The sequence below is a fragment of the Tiliqua scincoides genome, chromosome 6, assembly GCF_035046505.1.
Source record: "Tiliqua scincoides isolate rTilSci1 chromosome 6, rTilSci1.hap2, whole genome shotgun sequence".
In the NCBI taxonomy this organism is placed as follows: Eukaryota; Metazoa; Chordata; class Lepidosauria; order Squamata; family Scincidae; genus Tiliqua; species Tiliqua scincoides.
The window spans coordinates 3,609,046-3,627,338 of NC_089826.1; the positions used below are offsets into that span (position 1 = coordinate 3,609,046).

Genomic DNA, 18,293 nt, shown 5'->3' on the forward strand with positions numbered 1-18,293 from the left:
TACAGTTTTTCAGCAGAGGAAACCAAATGCCTTTGGAGTAGGGAGGGAGGAGCTGGTTAAATATTGACTGTTGGCTTAGCTAAGTTTTGTCGACTAAATCCTGCCAGTGTTCAGCCAAACATAACAAATGCATACCGGACAGGGGTAGTAATAAGGAACTTGCAAAAGGGATGTGGATTGGAAGCTTCCAGGCAGTGGCATAGCTAGAGGGGGTGCAAAGCACCAAGTTTTGCAGGTTCCTGAATGGACCGTGCAAGGGGATTCTCCCCCTCCCCTTCGGAGCCATTCCCGGCAGCAAGAGCAAAATGGAGGTGAACACTGTCGCACCAGTGCCAGTGTATATATAAGCACCTCAGTCAGTGAGCGGTGTTCAGTGAGTGAGTTCTTCTGGGTCTTCTCTACACAGGGTAGTTTCTGTTCCCATTTTAAGTTAAGCTTTAAATTTTTCAATTCGTGTGCTATCAGATATGGACCAGTGGTTGAAAACTTTTAAATCCCATTATTGGGCCATTTAATTACAGTTACAGTGTATTAATTTGAAATAGCAGCAACTATATTAATTGCAAACATTTAGCTAATATGAAAGGTACAATTTATAGAAATGAATGGGGTATTTGAGGGACCGCCTCCTTCCCTACAATCCGGCCGGTGCTTTTAGATCATCTGGGGGGGCCCTTTTGACAGTGCTGCCACTAAGAGATGTGAGAGGGGCAGCGGCCAGGAAGAGGGCCTTCTCGGTGGTGGCCCTCGAACTTTGGAATACCCTCCCCTTAGAACGGAGAACTGCTTCCTCGTTGCTAACGTTTTGGCGTGGACTGAAGACCTTTTTATTTCAAAAAGCTTTTAATTGTTGACAGGCTGGCTGGCGTTCTTGCTTCTTGCTTTTTATATGAAAATCCACGGGGTTTGTTTGTTTTCAGATTTGTTTAATTATTGTAAATTGTTTTTAATGATTGTTTTTCATGTTGTACTTTGAAATTGTAAGCCGCCTTGTGTGCCCGTTGGGCAAAAAGGTGGGGTATAAATTAATAAAATAAAATAAATAAATAGAAATGGGCTACCAAGTGGAACACAAGTAAAAAGAGGTGGGGAACAAGTAGCGTAAATTGATACCCGTGGCTTTTAAAGAGCACAGTAGGGACCTTTTTAAATTGCCCTTTAGAGAGGGAAATAGGCTGGTTTCTGTGGCAGAAACTTTGACTTTTGAGGTCTTGGAATGAATTCCCCAAAAAAGAATGGGGTGTTGGGGTCACAATGCAATATTTTCACAGCATTATGGTATGTCTGGACATTGTAAAGCAAGGGTTCACCATGATTGTTCTATCTGACCCAGTATTTGCTGTTTGGCCCTACAGCAGCTCTCCAGGTTTGGGAGTGCAGACAGCTTGGCGGTGACAGCAAATGCATCAATGGCATAGCTAGAGGGGGTGCAAAGCACTAGATTTTGGAGGGAACCTCACCAAAGTGTGCAAGTGTCCCCCCCTTTGGAGCCGTTTTGGGTTGTGAAAGCAAAACAGAGGCATACGTCTGGTTGTGAAAGGGAGGGAGAGGGCCACTTGCATGCTGCGATGAGGCTCTCTGCAAAACTTAGTGCTTTGCACCCCCTCTAACTACACCACTGTACTGAACCAAAGCACATAGAGCTGGATCACGCATAGAGCAGGTGCAGCCCGTGTGCTCCCTTCTGCCCAAGCAGAATCCCTTTTCTGCAAAGGTGCCCGTATTTCTAGGAATTCTCTCTGGTGCTTTCCTCTTGTAATAGCAAAGCTGGAATTGTCTGGTTGATTCCTCACAATATACTCGTGCCAACTGGAATAGGAATATTGCCATCTCCCCCCCCCCCATCAGCCTATTTGGATATTACTTGCCCCCCCCCCCCCAGCAAGACTTTCCTAACCCTCCTGGAAACATGACTTTATCAGAAATAACATCTGGCAATTTCTCTCTCAGTGTCTAGGGAACTTGCCAGGCTATTGTTAGCTGGTGAGACCGACGTGCCTGCCAGTTCTTTTGGCAGTGATTGGCAGCATTCCCCCACCCTTCCCTTTTCAGATTCCCAGCCGTCTCCGTCCTAAGCTCAGTGGGAGGGAGAACTGCAGGGCAATATCAGTTGACGAGGGTTGTGGAGGAACCATAGCTGAGCGATAGAGAACATGTTTTGCAGACAGATGGGCCCAGGCACCCTTGGTAGCCAAGATCCTGAGAGTCACTAGCAGGCACTGCCAGGCTAAAAGGCCCAGTGGTTGGATTTGATATAAGATGGGTGCTTAGGGCTCAGTGCTGTTAGCATTACACCAGCCTCAGGGGGCCAGTCTCAAATGTCAGCAGCCTTTCCTCTGTCCCCCTGTTGAATGAGACTCTCTTGTATAGCATTGAGAGTGAACCTGCTGATGGGCGGCTTCTGAAGTTTTCTTCTTCTTTATCCATTCAGTTGTGCCCGACTCTTGGTGACTCTATAAGCGAGAGCACTCCACGCTGCCTGTGAAGCCCGGCTTCTTTCAAATGGTTGGATTTTCATCTTTGTGTCTGTTTTGATGGTGTCGAGCCAGCATGTTCTTTGCCTGCCCCTTCGTGTTCCACTAGCACATCCTAGCATCACCGCCTTCTCTAGTGAATTTGCGCGCTTGACATGGCCAAGAGTAAGTCAGCCGTAGTGTCAGAATCTGGCCATCTCATGATGTGTCTGGTTTTGTAAGGTCCAGCACTTCTCCGTTGGTTACTCTGTCCATGGTATATGTACCCGCCTTGGGTGCCCTCTGGGGAGAAAGGCGGATTACAAATCAAATAAATAAATAATAATAATAATGTGACCATTTTTGCCAGCACCACAATTCAAGTGCACAGCAACTGTTACCCTGCACATGCCTGATCTCGTCTAATCTTGGAAGCTAAGCAGGGTCAGGCCTGGTTAGTACTTGGATGGGAGACCGCCTGGGAATACCGGGTGCTGTAGGCTTATACCATGATCTCAGAAGCTAAGCAGGGTCGGGCCTGGTCAGTACTTGGATGGGAGACCGCCTGGGAATACCGGGTGCTGTAGGCTTATACCATTGTCTTTTGAGACTGAAGTTTGCCAACCATGTCCAATTCAAGTGCATCCATTCTTCTTTGGTCAACCTTTCTTACGGTTCGACTGTCACACCCATATATCATTACAGGGAAGAGTATTGTTCAAACTAGTCTGCCTGTTGTATTTAGGGCGGGATCTTTGCTTTTCCTGATCTTATTCATGTTGACCGTTGCAGTGTGGCCTAGAGTTATCCTGCATTTGATTTCAGGTGTGGAACTGCCATCATGAACAATTTTTGATCCAAGGAAGATGAAATCCTGAACTGTTCCCATTTCCTCATTGTTGAGTTAAGCCATTTCTGCCCAACGTTTGGGCAGGGATTGAGCCTAGGAACTTCTGGAGGCAGTGCAGGGACTCAGTAACTGGTTGGTAACTCTTCCAAGTAGGCATCCTCTAAGAGGAACATTCAGAATCTGTGGTTAAGGCCACAATGTTTTTGATAGTGCAACCCAAGTTCTGATCAATTAAAAACATTTTGATTGGCCAGAGAAAAGGCGCCCTGAGTGACAGAGGCCAGCAAATTGTCCTTGGTTAAAAAAAATGCCATTCACGTGGCTTCCCCCTGCCAGTTTCAGTCACACTCCCATCCAGCTGCAGGATTCACACGGTGTGGCAAATCAGCTGCGCCTCTGCTCAGCCATCGCAGCAGGCCCGAGGCTGCGTCTCTCCAGCTGCCACTTCCTTCGCTAGGCTTTGCAGCCCTCTCGAGCAGCACAGCGCAATGTTTTCAAATTATTTTTAATGAAGCTACTTTGTAGAAAGTGCAGATGGAAAAACTGCTGCCTTAAGAGACACTCCCTCCTGCATGAGAGAGGAGGAGGAGACAGAAGAGAGAGGAGTCCTGTTTTGGATGGAAATCTAACCTGGAGAAGAACGCTGGGGATGCAGGGCTCACCTTGCCCTGCAGGTGAATACAGTAGGCCCTCCTTATCTATGGGATGGGCACCTGTGGATTTGAGCATCCACAGATGAGGCCTCCTAGATGTGGCCAGAAGCCACTTCTGGTTTGTGCTGAGAACTTCTGGTTGCTTCCAGGAGGTGATCTGAAGAGGCTGGTGTGACTTCCAGAGGGCCAGGTGTGGCCTCCAGGTGAGTAATTGCGGTTCCATGCTGCCACCACTGCAGGTTCCAGTATTCGTGGAGTTCTGTATCTACAAGGATCCTGGAACAGATCTGCAGATCCCATGGCCCCAGTGTGTTAGGAGCCACAGAGTTTCATATCCTGAGCCAAGGAGGTCCCGGATGCAGGTCTCCTGTTTTCTGCTGTGCTCCCTGAGGCTCTGGGAAAGCTTCACACTCTGACTTGCCATGCGCAGTTCCTGGCTCTGGCATGCCCAGAGGCACCCTTTGCAGGGATCTTAGGAGACAAACAACCTTGGTGCAAGAGGACAAACTGGGATTTCATTAAAAAAAAAGGGGGGGGGAAACAAAACACCTTTCCAAATGAGGAACTTTGTTTTAACCTGTTTATCTTCTTCCATTCCATTTTTAGCACCAATAGCTGAGCCCGTGAATGAATGGGGCGCATTCGGGAACCTAGGCGGTGCGGTGTGGAGTTGGCGTTTTATACCTGATCCGGCTCAGTCAAGTAAATAAGTCCGCTCTGCTGTCTTCTGCGAGGGAGGGCGAAAGAGATGGTGACCATCCTCGGAGGGAGCGTGAAGGCCATCCCGCTACCCCAAGAAAACATTGCATTTTCTTCTCCAATTCCTTCCCTTTCCCCCCCACCTCCAAATGTGCCCCTTCTAGGACTGACAGTCCCCTAACCAAATGCTCAAGAGTGTAGAAAACAGGTGCCCAGTTGGATAGTTGTGGTATGCAAGGAACACTTTGTTCTCGCACGAAATCCCACAATGTATGATTGCTGGCTGCCTTTCTTCTGGCAGGGAGGCAGAGCTTCAACAGGTTATGTTTTCTTCGTCAGCACATCTTCGCATTGGGGAAACCTGCGCCTGTTGAATCCCTGCCTCACCGACTGCTCTCAGAGGCACAGTTGAGAAGGAAAAAAAGTCACAACATCTTTGGTCCCTCTTTGCCATTTTCAGCTGCCCTGTGCAGTCACACTTGCTGTGGCGTTGCCTGCTGTGTGCATTGTGTCATTGCGGCATGCGTGTGGCACTACTGTGGTGAAAATGCCTGCTGCTCTTGGAAGGTCTGTGTGTGTGGTGTCTTTGAACATGCGTCGTTGTGGTACGGTTGGGGTGGGTTGGGGTTCCGTCTTGGAATGAAAGAAAGCATGAGAATGTGAAGTGGGTGTGCCCCGTAGCTGTTTGTGGGCCAGCTGTGTTTGTGTTTCTGCCATACTGGGTGCAAGGCTGGTTGCTGTGCCGTTTTCAGCCATTAGCTTGGGAGGCTGTCGCACTGTGCTGTTTTGAAAGTGTTGCCTTAGCTCTGCTCGGTGGCCGTTCCCTTTTGCGAGGGGTTGATTCCTGCAGGCAGTTCTTTTGAATGGACACAGCCTGGAAAATGTGAAGCAGTAAAATAGAGAGTGCCTCAGACCATGCGCAAAGTGCTGCAGCTTCACTACTAAGCTTCAGTACTACTAACAAACACCTCCGTTTTGCTCCCACCACCAGGAATTGCTCCGAGGGGGAGGGGCCACCTGCATGCTACGGTGAGGCTCCCTGCAAAACTTAGTGCTTTGCACCCCCTGTAGCTACACTACCGCTTCCCAGCCCTAATGGGAGATGTTCCCAGCCAGAGATTAAGCCTCTGCATATAAAGCAGGGCTCTGCCACTGAGTGCTGGACACTCACAAAGATCCCAACTATCCCAGTGCAAACTGGAGCGTTTTATACATTCCCAAAAATGGTTGCAGCACCTTCTGGAGTGTGCCTCTGGTCTTCCTAGTTTTCACTCCATGCTGTTCCTCTCCCCTCTTGCCCTGTAAGTTCGGGACAAAACTGCTTCTCCATCAAAACTCCTTGAGACCACTTTTGGTCTCAAATGACTCATTCCAAGGGGGAACCAGGAAGATGCTGGTTCATTGCCTGTTTCGTTCTCATATCCTTGGGTTTTTTTGGAGGGTGGGCAAAAGCTGCAGCAGTTGTTTAGCCCCTTATCCCAGCCTGGCAAGGAATTTTCCTGTCCTTGGTTTCCCCTTTGCATTTGTTGTGCTTCTCTTGTGTCCATTGTTGCTTAATACTGAAACATTAGGAAGCCAAAGTCTCTCTTGAACAGGTTGTCTCATCTACTTTTCCTTCTCTTCTAGTGCCACTGACGTGCCTCAACTTCCAGATCTTGCCATGGCCAAATTAGAGACCATCCCTGTCCTCAGCGACCCCAGTTTTCACAGCCAGGAATCATTCCACTCTTTCGACCCCAGGCTCTCTGAACCCACATCCCAGGGCAGTATGGGAAGTGTTGGAAGCGGAGTGGCCAACGAACAAGAGTTTGCCATGAAGAGCGTGGGCACCAGGACTCAGAACAGCAGCCGACAGGTTGACGGATCCCGGAATAACTACTCCACCCGGGAGTTCTCCAACCGCTATTCTGGGGAAGAGAAGACCTACAAGTTGGAAAAGATCTCCAACTCCATCTACATCAATGGGGACCTGCGCAAGAATGAGAAAGTGAAAGCTGACCTTTGCGGGAATGTTGCAGCCAACAATGAGAAAAATTTGCCTCCTCCCCAGTACAGAGAACCCAGTAACCCACCAAAGATATTGCCAATCTCTGGTAAATTAGACCAGGTGAGTGTCTGTATCTTCTCGTATAGTGTCAACCCTTCTCTGATGGCTGGAAAGCATCGCCAGTTCAATAGTCACTATGACAAATGAACTAAAGGTTATGGGGCAAGCAAAGAGAAGAGGGCAGCACTCTGTTAAAGGGATGTGTGCTTGCCTGCTTGTTGAAAAAATGTGTAACTTACCTTTCTGCTTTCAAAACACCAAAGCACCTTACAAAAGATACTTGAAAAAACAAGCCAGAGCATGGGGAATAGAGCAGTTAGTCATAGGAAACCCCTGACTGAAAGCTTGTCTGAACATCTTCAAAAAAAGTCAGCAGAAAGAGGACCAGGCAAATCTCCCTGAACAGGGAGTGTCAAAGGTTGTTTTTATTTGTTCGTTCATTCATTTTTTTTTAATCCTGTCTTTCACAAATAGTCCCAAGGCTAAACCTAACCAGTTTACAATGATATAAGATCTACAGAAATAATTTTTTTTAAAAAGGAAAGAATAAAATTCTTTAACAGCAGCTCACAAGCCAGAAGGTTTGTAGGTTCCTTTTTTAAAAGTAGACAAAGAGGAAGCTTTTCAAACTCCCCGAGGCAAGGAGTTCCACAGCAGGGGGCCTGTCATGGAGAAAGTTTTGTTATGTCTGGATGTGAGCCTCGCTCCGGGGCAGCACATGAAGCATAGAATTTCTTGAAGATCTTAATAGTTACATATGATAAAAGGTGGTCCTTCAGGTATTGAAGGTCCAACCTGTGTAGGGCTGGTGCAAGGGATGGCACCAGATGCAAGGGAGGGCACCAGGATGAGGTCTCTTGTTATGTGGTGTGCTCCCTGGGGCATTTGGTGGGCCGCTGTGAGATACAGAAAGCTGGACCAGATGGGCCTATGGCCTGATCCAGTGGGGCTGTTCTTATGTTCTTAACTACAATTCCCAGGAGGCCTTGCAGGTCTCTTGTTATCTGGTGTGCTCCCTGGGGCATTTGGTGGGCCTCTGTGAGATACAGGAAGCTGGACTAGAAGGGCCTATGGCCTGATCCAGTGGGGCTGTTCTTATGTTCTTAACTACAATTCCAAGGAAGCCTTGCAGGTCTCTTGTTATCTAGTGTGCTCCCTGGGGCATTTGGTGGGCCGCTGTGAGATACAGGAAGCTGGACTAGATGGGCCTCTGGCCTGATCCAGTGGGGCTGTTCTTATGTTCTTAAACTACAATTCCCAGGAAGCCTTGCAGGTCTCTTGTTATCTGGTGTGCTCCCTGGGGCATTTGGTGGCCCGCTGTGAGATACAGGAAGCTGGACTAGATGGGCCTGTGGCCTGATCCAGTGGGGCTGTTCTTATGTTCTTAACTACAATTCCCAGGAAGCCTTGCAGGTCTCTTGTTATCTGGTGTGCTCCCTGGGGCATTTGGTGGGCCGCTGTGAGATACACAAAGCTGGACCAGATGGGCCTATGGCCTGATCCAGTGGGGCTGTTCTTATGTTCTTAACTACAATTCCCAGGAGGCCTTGCAGGTCTCTTGTTATCTGGTGTGCTCCCTGGGGCATTTGGTGGGCCGCTGTGAGATGCGGGAAGCTGGACCAGATGGGCCTTTGGCCTGATCCAGTGGGGCTGTTCTTATGTTCTTAACTACAATTCCAAGGAAGCCTTGCAGGTCTCTTGTTATCTAGTGTGCTCCCTGGGGCATTTGGTGGGCCGCTGTGAGATACAGGAAGCTGGACCAGATGGGCCTATGGCCTGATCCAGTGGGGCTGTTCTTATGTTCTTAACTACAATTCCCAGGAGGCCTTGCAGGTCTCTTGTTATCTGGTGTGCTCCCTGGGGCATTTGGTGGGCCGCTGTGAGATACAGGAAGCTGGACTAGATGGGCCTATGGCCTGAACCAGTGGGGCTGTTCTTATGTTCTTAACTACAATTCCCAGGAAGCCTTGCAGGTCTCTTGTTATCAGGTGTGCTCCCTGAGGCATTTGGTGGGCCGCTGTGAGATACAGGAAGCTGGACCAGATGGGCCTATGGCCTGATTCAGTGGGGCTGTTCTTATGTTCTTAACTACGATTCCCAGGAGGCCTTGCAGGTCTCTTGTTACCTGGTGTGCTCCCTGGGGCATTTGGTGGGCCGCTGTGAGATACAGGAAGCTGGACTAGATGGGCCTGTGGCCTGATCCAGTGGGGCTGTTCTTATGTTCTTAACTACGATTCCCAGGAGGCCTTGCAGGTCTCTTGTTACCTGGTGTGCTCCCTGGGGCATTTGGTGGGCCGCTGTGAGATACAGGAAGCTGGACCAGATGGGCCTATGGCCAGATCCAGTGGGGCTGTTATGGCTTTAGAGGTAATGATCAGCACCTTGAATTGGACCCTAGAATGTGTGAGAAAACCCCTTTAGATCCAACGGGATGGGAGTAACATGTTCCTGCCACTTGAGTAATCTGGCTGGTGTGTGCTGAAGTGGGGGGGGGTGTCACGGAGGCCTCCTCAAGGTAAAGGGATGTTTGTTCCCTTACCTCAGGCCTGCATTGCGGCTACATCAGCGCTGGAAAGTTGGGTAGGATTGAGCCATGAATTAAGTTTTTTTGGTAAAATGCAAAAAGCAGAACACCTTGGCTTCAAATTTGCGGGTCGACTCGATGAGAAGCAAGCTTGTTTGTATGGTGGCAGTTGTAGACCCCAAAGAATATCAAGTCAGCTCCCCAATATCCTAGAAACTGCATCTGCCAGCCGGAATCTTTTGGCATCCTTTTCCATTCAGCTCTGCACTTACACTGTGTGTTTCCCCCCCCCCCCTTTTTTCTCTTTCTTGCCATCTATATTGTAAAAATAGTTTCAGTCCAGGCTGATGGATGCGACAAATTCCAGTGCTTTGGTCAGCCATTGACCGTGATTAATTGTGAGAGCTTAAATGAAACTCACACTGGAGTACTAAATGCAGGAGAATAATTAACATGGAAAGGGGGGGGGGGTGTTGCCTTCACAACCACCTTGCTTTCCAGAGGCTTGTGTTTGCTGGAAACTGGATGCTGAGAGAGAGAGAGAGAGAGAGAGAGAGAGAGATATCTGTACTCTCACCTGTAATACCTTTCTTGGAACCACCAAGAGCTACCAATAAAGAGCCGACAGTCCGGTGCCCCCAAACTTGTGTAGTATATGAGAGGGGATGATACGTATCACAGCAAAATAGCTGCCGTGGGGTAGGGCCAGTGTGGTGTAAGAACGTTGGACCAGGAAGATTCAGGTACGAACTCCTGCCCAGGCATGAAGCTTAGTGGGTGACCTTGGAGCAGTTATTATATCTTGGCCTAAACTCCCTCACAGGGTTGTTGTAAGAGCAGTACCGGTATGCACTGCATAGTGACATTCTGGTGAATTACGGACCACATCTATGACGGTGATCCTGCCAAACTCACTGGCCTAGTGTTCTTCGCTCCTTCCTTGTCAGCTTCACTAGCCAACTGGTGCTTTGCACACTTCCTGTGTACGCTTTCATCAGCTAGCTGCCTCCTTCCTGTTTCTGAGCCCCACAAGTATTCTGGGGTGTTGCAGGGCATTTGGGGGAATGGACCCAACTGCGTGATTGTCTAGACAATGATGGATGTGCCAACTATGGGATTGGCAGAACGCATCCCAGTCATTCAGTGGCATGTACCTGTATATAAACAAAAAACGTTCGCGAAGCAGTTTACATGGCAAATTAAATAAATGGGACCCTGTCCCCAAAGGGCTCCCAATTTTTAAAAGATGTAGAAGAAGCACTAGTGAATAGCCACCAGATAAGACATAGTAGCAGAGTAAAGACAGTTGCCCTCCATATGCCAACATAAGGGCACCCCCACTCTAAATAGTTCCTCTTTGCCCAGGGAGCAGGGGTTGAGTCTCGCACACAGGCACCCACTTTCCATCCAGCCATACATCGTATCCACTCACCCATCCAGGCATGCACTTTCCTGCCATTTTGCCAGGGGCCTTGCCGCTGCGGTTGCCTCATCTTTTCTCCTGCTCTCCAACGCAGCACGCTGCTCTTTGAAATCATTGCCTGGCTCAAAAGCACTTGTGTTTTGAGAGCAAGGAAGTGGAAAAGTGAGAGTGGGCTAGAGACGGGTGATACGCTTTCCTTGCTTCTCTCCTCTGCTCTTCACAAAAATAAAATTGTTGTATTTTTTCATGGGTTTTTTTTTAAATTGCAGTTGCGTTGTGTACTGCATGGAGTGCTTTTGGAAATATGGTATATAAATTTGATGATGATAATAAATCAACCCTGCAGAGTAGGCTGGACAGTGAAAGCAGCAGTAGGAGGGCGGGCAGGCACTTCTGGACACCTCTGTGGGCCCCACTTTGGGAAGCTATAGTCCAATATCCTGCCAAGCCCCACCAAATCCAGCTGTTCTGTTTCATCCAATTGCATATTAATAGTTTGCTTTCCTATTTTCTTTTCTCGCCACAGAGCAACGAGCCCTTAGTTAGACCTTCAGCCTTTAAGCCTGTCGTTCCTAAAAACTTCCATTCCATGCAGAATCTGTGTCCACCCCAGAACAACGGGGTCACGGAGTGCCGAAAGACCTTGAGCCATGCCAACAGCAATAGCCCTTCCACCGTCAAAAGCGGCCTGGAGAAGCCCAGCCTTAACAGGACTACCACCCAAGCAGGTGGCCTCTCTGATTCCGGCCGCAACTCCTTGACCAGCTTGCCCACCTACGGCACGGGCTACAGCCAGCACGTTGGCCCGATGAGCGCTTCAACCAGTCACATAAACCGCATAGGAACGACCTACACCGAAAAGAACATTGTGGGATACAACGGGATATCTACCTCAGACAGCGGACGGTCGTCGAGCAAAAGCACGTCTTCGTTCAATAGGCTCAACCACCTCAACGAAACGATGCCTTTCCACTCTCCTTCGACAGATGACATCATTCAGGACTTGGAGGACAGACTGTGGGAGAAAGAGCAGGAGGTTCTCCAGATGAGGAGAAACCTAGATAAGAGCGAAGCAGCCATTTATCAGGTCTTTGAAGAGAAGCAAAAGATCTGGGAACGCGAGATGGAGGACCTCCGGCAAAACTACGCCAATAAACTGCAGCAGGTCTCCAAAAAGGCCCAGAGGGCCCAACAAGCGTTGCAGCTCCAGATCTTTAAGCTCCAGCAAGAGAAGAAGAAGCTCCAGGATGACATCGGCCAGCTGCTTCAGCAACGGGAAGAGCTGGAGAAGAAATTTGTCGCTTTCAAGAAAGAGCAGGCTGAGTTTCTTCCCAAGATTGAGGAGACTAAGTGGGAGGTGAGAATACAACGTAGCTTAAGTCAATGCAAGGTGTGCGGCTGTTGTTTTGGAAGGGCTAATTTTGCATGGGACTATAGGAGTCTTGGTGTTCGTGATGCTTTGGCACTAATCCAGGGGTCTGGGAAACTGGTAGGACTCTCAGTGCAGGGAGGCATGCATTTGGATTGCCCTCAGTCTGTGTGGACTGCTGGAAAAAGAAGCAGACACCCTTGTATGCCGTAACAAGCAGATGATTTGCGGAACTGGCTTGTCTTGGCTTGCCTTACTTACCCAGAGGAATCAGGAAGCAGCCCCATCTTTTAAAAGGGGACTGGTCAGATTTATGGAGGAGGAATCCATCACAGGTTACAAATCATGGTATGCAACCTCTGGGTATTAGAAGTAACCTGTCTCTGAGTACCTGATGCAAGGGAGTGACAAGAGGATACAGGTCTCTTGTTGCTATCTGTGCTCCCCAAGGCATCTGGTGGGCCACTCAATACAGGAAGCTGAACTAGATGGCCCCTTGGCCCAATCCAGCAGGGCTTTTTTGATGTCCTTTGAAAAAACAAGAGCAGCCCTTTGCTTTGTTTAAAATGGCAGTACGCTAACAGTCCAGTCTTAATCACTGGCTGTCCTGGCACAGCGGCCACATGGGGTATTGCAAACATATAAAGCATGTTTGTGGCACCTCAATCACCTTGAGGCGTCCTCCTCTCAAGCTTTCACCCTCTTTCTTACTTTCTGGGCTGCTGGAAAGAGGCTGAACTTTATTGGCTGAGGCTTGGCTACCTTATGAACTGACTTCATGGAGCTCCTGACCACACACAACTCTGAAATAGCTGGTTTTCCTGGTCGGAAACAAAGTGTCTCCACTGTGCCAGCCATAGAGTGCGGCCTTCCTGTCATCTCCTCCTCCTAGACCATCCTGGACTTTGGCTGCACTTCAGATCCAACTGAAATGTTGTCAGGTTGTCTGGCTGAGGACACAGCCTCATTTGGAAGCCTCAACAGACTTCTCCTTGATTGGCATACAGGAGCCGTAGCTGAGAAATCCCCCACAAAGCCTCTCCTGTCCAATTGCTGGTAGTGGCTGCTGGTGGAAGGGCTTCTTCAGCACTCCAACAGAACTTGAGGGAGATACAAATATACTCTTGTGCTCTTTTGGTGTGAGTCAACCTTGAGAGGTAGGAGTGCCAGGTGTTTGCAGCCAGAGGTGTGGGAGGTGTTTCTGCACATGAATGTAAGAACTCTAAAGGGACAGAGTGCGGAATATGGAGTAGAATCCCTGTGACATTTCATGTTTTTGTTCAATGAGGCTGATGCAGCATTTTAAAGCACTAATTGGGAATAATTGGTGTTGAAATTGCCTTACAAGCACATCTCTATTCCAGGTGTGCCAAAAGGCTGGAGAGATCTCTCTATTGAAGCAGCAGCTGAAGGACTCCCAAGCAGATGTCTCCCAGAAGCTGAACGAGATCGTTGGATTGCGGACCCAGCTGAAGGAGGGTAAGAGCTTCCTCCGAGAAAAGGAGGAGCAGATCCTGACTTTAAAAGACTCCTTTAGCACCAAAAGCGTCAGCCTAGAGATCTGTGAGAATGACCTTCAGCGGAAGATGGGTGAGGTGCAGATGTTGAGGGAGAAGCTCAGTCAGTGTGAGCTGGAGGTCTCTAACCTGAAGCAGACCTTGAGCAACCTAGAGGGACATCATGGCCACTTGAACGCAGAGCTCACTGAGAAGCTTGTGAGGGACACCCTGGCTTGTGAGAGCGATGAGGCCAAGATGAAACGGCAGAACGAGGAGAGCCTTCATGCCCTCAAGAAGGAGGTTGAGAGGCTCCAGGCAGAGCTGAAGGCTGAGCAGCAGCAGCGAGAGCAACAGGTAGTGGACTTTGAGGAAGAGCGCCGCACATGGCAGGAAGAGAAGGAGAAGGTCATCAAGTACCAGAAGCAGCTGCAGCTGAACTATGTGGAGATGTACCAGAAGAACCAGATTCTGGAGCACAAGGTGAATGAAATGTCTAGCAAGGCCACCAGCCCACCACACTCCGAAGAGAAAAAAACGTGGACTCCATCCCGACTGGAGAGGATAGAGTCTACAGAGATCTAAGGAAAATAACCGAGGCATTTAGAGTACGCCTTTTTTTTTAACTCCTGTGCATGTACTTCAGCCGGTGATCTTCCTAAGGACAATGTGCTATAGAACCAGCAGCGTAAGTTCCTTTGCACTGGTCCCCTCCAATGTGTGTCAGTGCTCTACAGGTTATTTAAAAAGAAAAAAGAAAAAAGGATTAGCCACAGGTGGTTTTGTGTGCTAGGGATGATTGGATATCAGGATACTTTCTTTGCTTGCTCCACTGACAAGGGCACCACAGATCCTGCTGTTACTACCCTCCCCTAGAACTCCTGACATCTTTTTAAAAGAGCCGCTGGGGGGGGGGCAGTTTGAGGCAGTTTTGATTGGGCCCACAAAATGGTTAACTCTTTGCCCCATGGTGATTCTCGGACTTGAATCCCTCCCCACTGCTATTTGCTGTGCAGGAGAAAACAAATGGACACCACGTCCATCCATTTCCCTGTCTACAGCTAATAGCACCTTGGGAGGGAAGGGAGGCAGTTTCGGATTAGGACTGTAGTGTCTGTGGAAAGGGTTAGACCCCCCTCCCTCCACACCACAGCCCCAATCCAAGCCCCTAAACGCCATGACCGCTTTTTGCAAAAGAGGAAAATGTTGAGGATTTAAATCCTGGAACTTCCAAATCCCACCTTGTTCCTGCAGGCAGCCAAACCATCTTTGACCAGGACATTTGAACCACATTGCTTAGTAAAGATGAAGCTCTCAAAGCCGTGTCACGTGCAAGTTTGCCTCATCTTTGCCATATCCTTGGTCATGTTTACATCCGAGACTGGCTAAATAGCAGTTCTTTCTCCACAGGGAGCCCTGTGTGTTTTGTGATGGGACTTAGAAATTTCAAAAAAGAAGATGACCCAGTACAGTCAGGAAACTATGATGCCCTGGTTTCTTTGCAGGAAACCATGACAGTTAAACCAATGTAAATGTGATATATGTCGGATTAAAAGCCAGTTCCAATCCACAAAGATGGGTTTCATTTGTACCCCATTCAGACCAATCCTATTTATTCAGAATCAAGTCCTGTTTTATTTCAGCGGGTCTCTTTTCTGGATAAATTCTGGCTCACATGGCACCCTGGTGCGTAGGCTATGCGGACAGCTAGAACAGGTGAAGCCTGTAAGTGAGACCTGCTCACCTCAACATTTACCACACAGGCTCAAGTTATACTAGAGGTTCTATGGATTGCAGGGGTGGGGGGAGTGCATATGAGGACAAGGGGCACTTCCCTTGTCACAAACGTGATGTGACCCATTTCCAGATAGGGGAATCCTGAACTCAGGTGGCATAAATTGGCATATATTGTTGGCCCAGAAGGACCATGAACATTCAGATAGTTGTTACACTGACCACTATTTAATATTGTTTATTAAATCCGCCGCCCCAGTTCTCATTTCCTGGGTGAAATAGCAAGTGTGGTTGTAGGAAGGGAAGCACCATGGATCTCCTGCACTTAGAAGGGATATTCTGAGACACAAAATCCAACTGCAAACACCCCCTGTGCTTCCTTCTTCCTAAATATCTGCTGCCTCCAAAATGGATTGGGTAGCAGGACCATGGAAATTTGCTTAGGTAGTGAATGCTGTTCTGTTTTTCCCAGAACACAGCTAGGCATAGAACTTTCTTCTCCTGTTTTTCATGGGAAGATGGCTTAGTCCACCCAGAAGGGTTAGAATTAGTAAAGTTTCTAGATCTGTGTGTGGTTTTTCTTGCAGGGGCACGTCTTGATATACATCTGCCTTGTAAAATGGATTTGAAAGGGTCTCAGGCCGTTGATGTACGCAGCTGTAGCTGGATTTGGACTATTGAAATATGGGGGGTGGAAAACATCTGGACGTACTTTCTTGCTTTCAGGATTAAGCTTCAGAATAAACATACTTGGGTAGGATAAGCACACAATAGATAACTTCATGATCCCAGCAATTTGAAAGGGATGTGGACTGGTCTCAGCCCCAGTGTTTCCATCTTGGGTCTGTGCTGTTGCTGGAAGCTCTGTGAGAGAAAATGAATTTAAAATAAACAGTTAAGCATAGCAGAGGCCTGTTCAGAGACTAACTGTGAAGAAGCCTGGAGATGGCATGAAGATAATGAACCTACTTGTTGGGGCCAAACTAGAAGTGATGGGGGCAGCTATGTTTTTTTTCCCCCTCCATCTTTCCCATTCACATATAAAGCAGGCAGGGAAGGTCTAATCTTTACACCAAAAGGGAAGCACAGGTGCAGGTAAAAATGGTTGGCAACCTTCAGTCTCGAAAGACTCTGGTATAAGCCTACAGCACCCGGTATTCCCAGGCGGTCTCCCATCCAAGTACTAACCAGGCCTGACCCTGCTTAGCTTCCGAGATCATGGTATAAGCCTACAGCACCCTGTATTCCCAGGCGGTCTCCCATCCAAGTACTAACCAGGCCTGACCCTGCTTAGCTTCCGAGATCATGGTATAAGCCTTCAGCACCCGCTATTCCCAGGTGGTCTCCCATCCAGGTACTAACCAGGCCTGACCCTGCATAGCTTCCGAGATCATGGTATAAGCCTACAGCACCCGGTATTCCCAGGCGGTCTCCCATCCAGGTACTAACCAGGCCTGACCCTGCTTAGCTTCCGAGATCATGGTATAAGCCTACAGCACCCGGTATTCCCAGGCGGTCTCCCATCCAAGTACTAACCAGGCCTGACCCTGCTTAGCTTCCAAGATCAGACAAGATTGGGCATGTGCAGGGTAACAGTTGCCTTATCCCCCCATGCTTCATTGTTTCAAGTGCTTTTCTCTTCAGCCTGGTTCACTTCTGATATCAGAGCCCTGCAGGGCAAAGTCTGATACAATCAAAGTGCATGAAAGCAGGGGGTGGTCCAGCTTTGCCCCCCTCCCCATTCTCTATCTATCATATATACTAGTGGTTCCCAAACTATGAGCTGTGGCTCCCTGGGAAGCCGCGGAAACCAGCCAGGAAGCCGCGGGCTACTCATGAAACACCCACTGTCCTATAGGAGCCGTGGCCAATGGCCCCATAGTTCAAGGGAGCTGCCAGTCAAAAAACTTTGAGAACCACTGATATATACAGTACATAGATGACAAAAATATTAATACACAAATGTGGCTGCCCTCAGCTAGTTGGACCTTTGGTTCTGTGCCCATTGCTGGAAGCCCTGTTGATCATGGCCCTGGATAGACAGTTTTCAGCTTGAGGGTATCACTAGGTTTTGAGTCAGCAAAGAGTATACTGTATCCAAAGGTCAAACAAGCAGGAAAAGGGGACGCAGTGGGATTTCATGGCTGAGAAATGATTCATCCAAATACTGGTAGTCACCATTTTAAGTGGAAAGTGATCTGGTCAATACAACCAAGAGAGAGGACTAAGGAGAAAGAAAGTTAAATCACCAGTTATGTCTTAGTGCCATTTGTTGAGCATCCATGTCTGTGGGCCTGGACTTGCTGATCAAGGTCATGTTTTGCTGACCAGCATTAGTTTCCCCTGTCTGGGCTTTCCCACACTCCCTAAAGGTCCTTCTTATCAGTCCCAGGGCAGGAAAGGAATGTAGGCTACACCGGTCTGATAAAAAACAATGTTTAATGCAAATAGCAGAGAAATTGAACTCTGATAACTTACACCAAGGAAGAATTACCCAAAGTAGCTCCTTAGACCTAATCAATCCTTTCTGGGTTTGCATTAAAGGATGATGTTAGCAGTGGGGTGCTAGCTGGGGTGGCAGAGAGAGTGCCATTTTTCCCACCAGTAAATATTGCCAAGTGAGCACTGAGAAAATGTGACATTGCCTGGAATAGAAGATGTACCTGGTAAAAAGATATTTAGAGCAGCTGTGCTCTCAAAGCTAATCCTGTTTCAAGTCAGTTTAATTATTGTGGCTCCCAGCAAATCAGAGAAGACACCACAGGGCTCTTCTGATATCAGGGCAAGGATCCATCAGCCTCCTCTTTCCAACAGTGGACACCCGATTGTGGGCTGCCCATAAGCAGGTTCTGGGGCAAGAGCTCTCCCCGTTTTTCCTTCTGGAGCAACGAATATTCAGAGGTAGCATGGAGGTTCCATCTAGCTGACATGATTAAACAATTGATGATAGGTTGGTTCGCCTTCATGAATGCTCAAATCCACTTTAAAAGCCAGTGGCTATTACCACATCTTCTGGCAGTGAATTCCATAATGATACATTGTGCT

General features: G+C 48.4%; 1 protein-coding gene and 2 pseudogenes across 1 annotated transcript in view; 2 read left to right on the forward strand and 1 right to left on the reverse strand.

The window, feature by feature from the left end:
- The window catches only part of LZTS3 (leucine zipper tumor suppressor family member 3), a 62,029-nt gene extending 45,423 nt beyond the window's left edge, over positions 1-16,606 (forward strand). The window contains exons 2-5 of the mRNA XM_066632208.1: positions 4,563-4,658; positions 6,282-6,762; positions 11,176-12,006; positions 13,383-16,606. Coding sequence (XP_066488305.1) covers positions 6,316-6,762; positions 11,176-12,006; positions 13,383-14,099 — 1,995 coding nt within the window. The 5' untranslated portion in view covers positions 4,563-4,658; positions 6,282-6,315 and the 3' untranslated portion in view covers positions 14,100-16,606. The remainder of the gene's footprint in view (positions 1-4,562; positions 4,659-6,281; positions 6,763-11,175; positions 12,007-13,382) is intronic.
- LOC136656151 (5S ribosomal RNA) lies at positions 2,837-2,956 on the forward strand (annotated as a pseudogene).
- Positions 16,607-16,735: 129 nt separating the features above from the next.
- Positions 16,736-16,855, reverse strand: LOC136656632 (5S ribosomal RNA; annotated as a pseudogene).
- Positions 16,856-18,293: the final 1,438 nt, after the last annotated feature.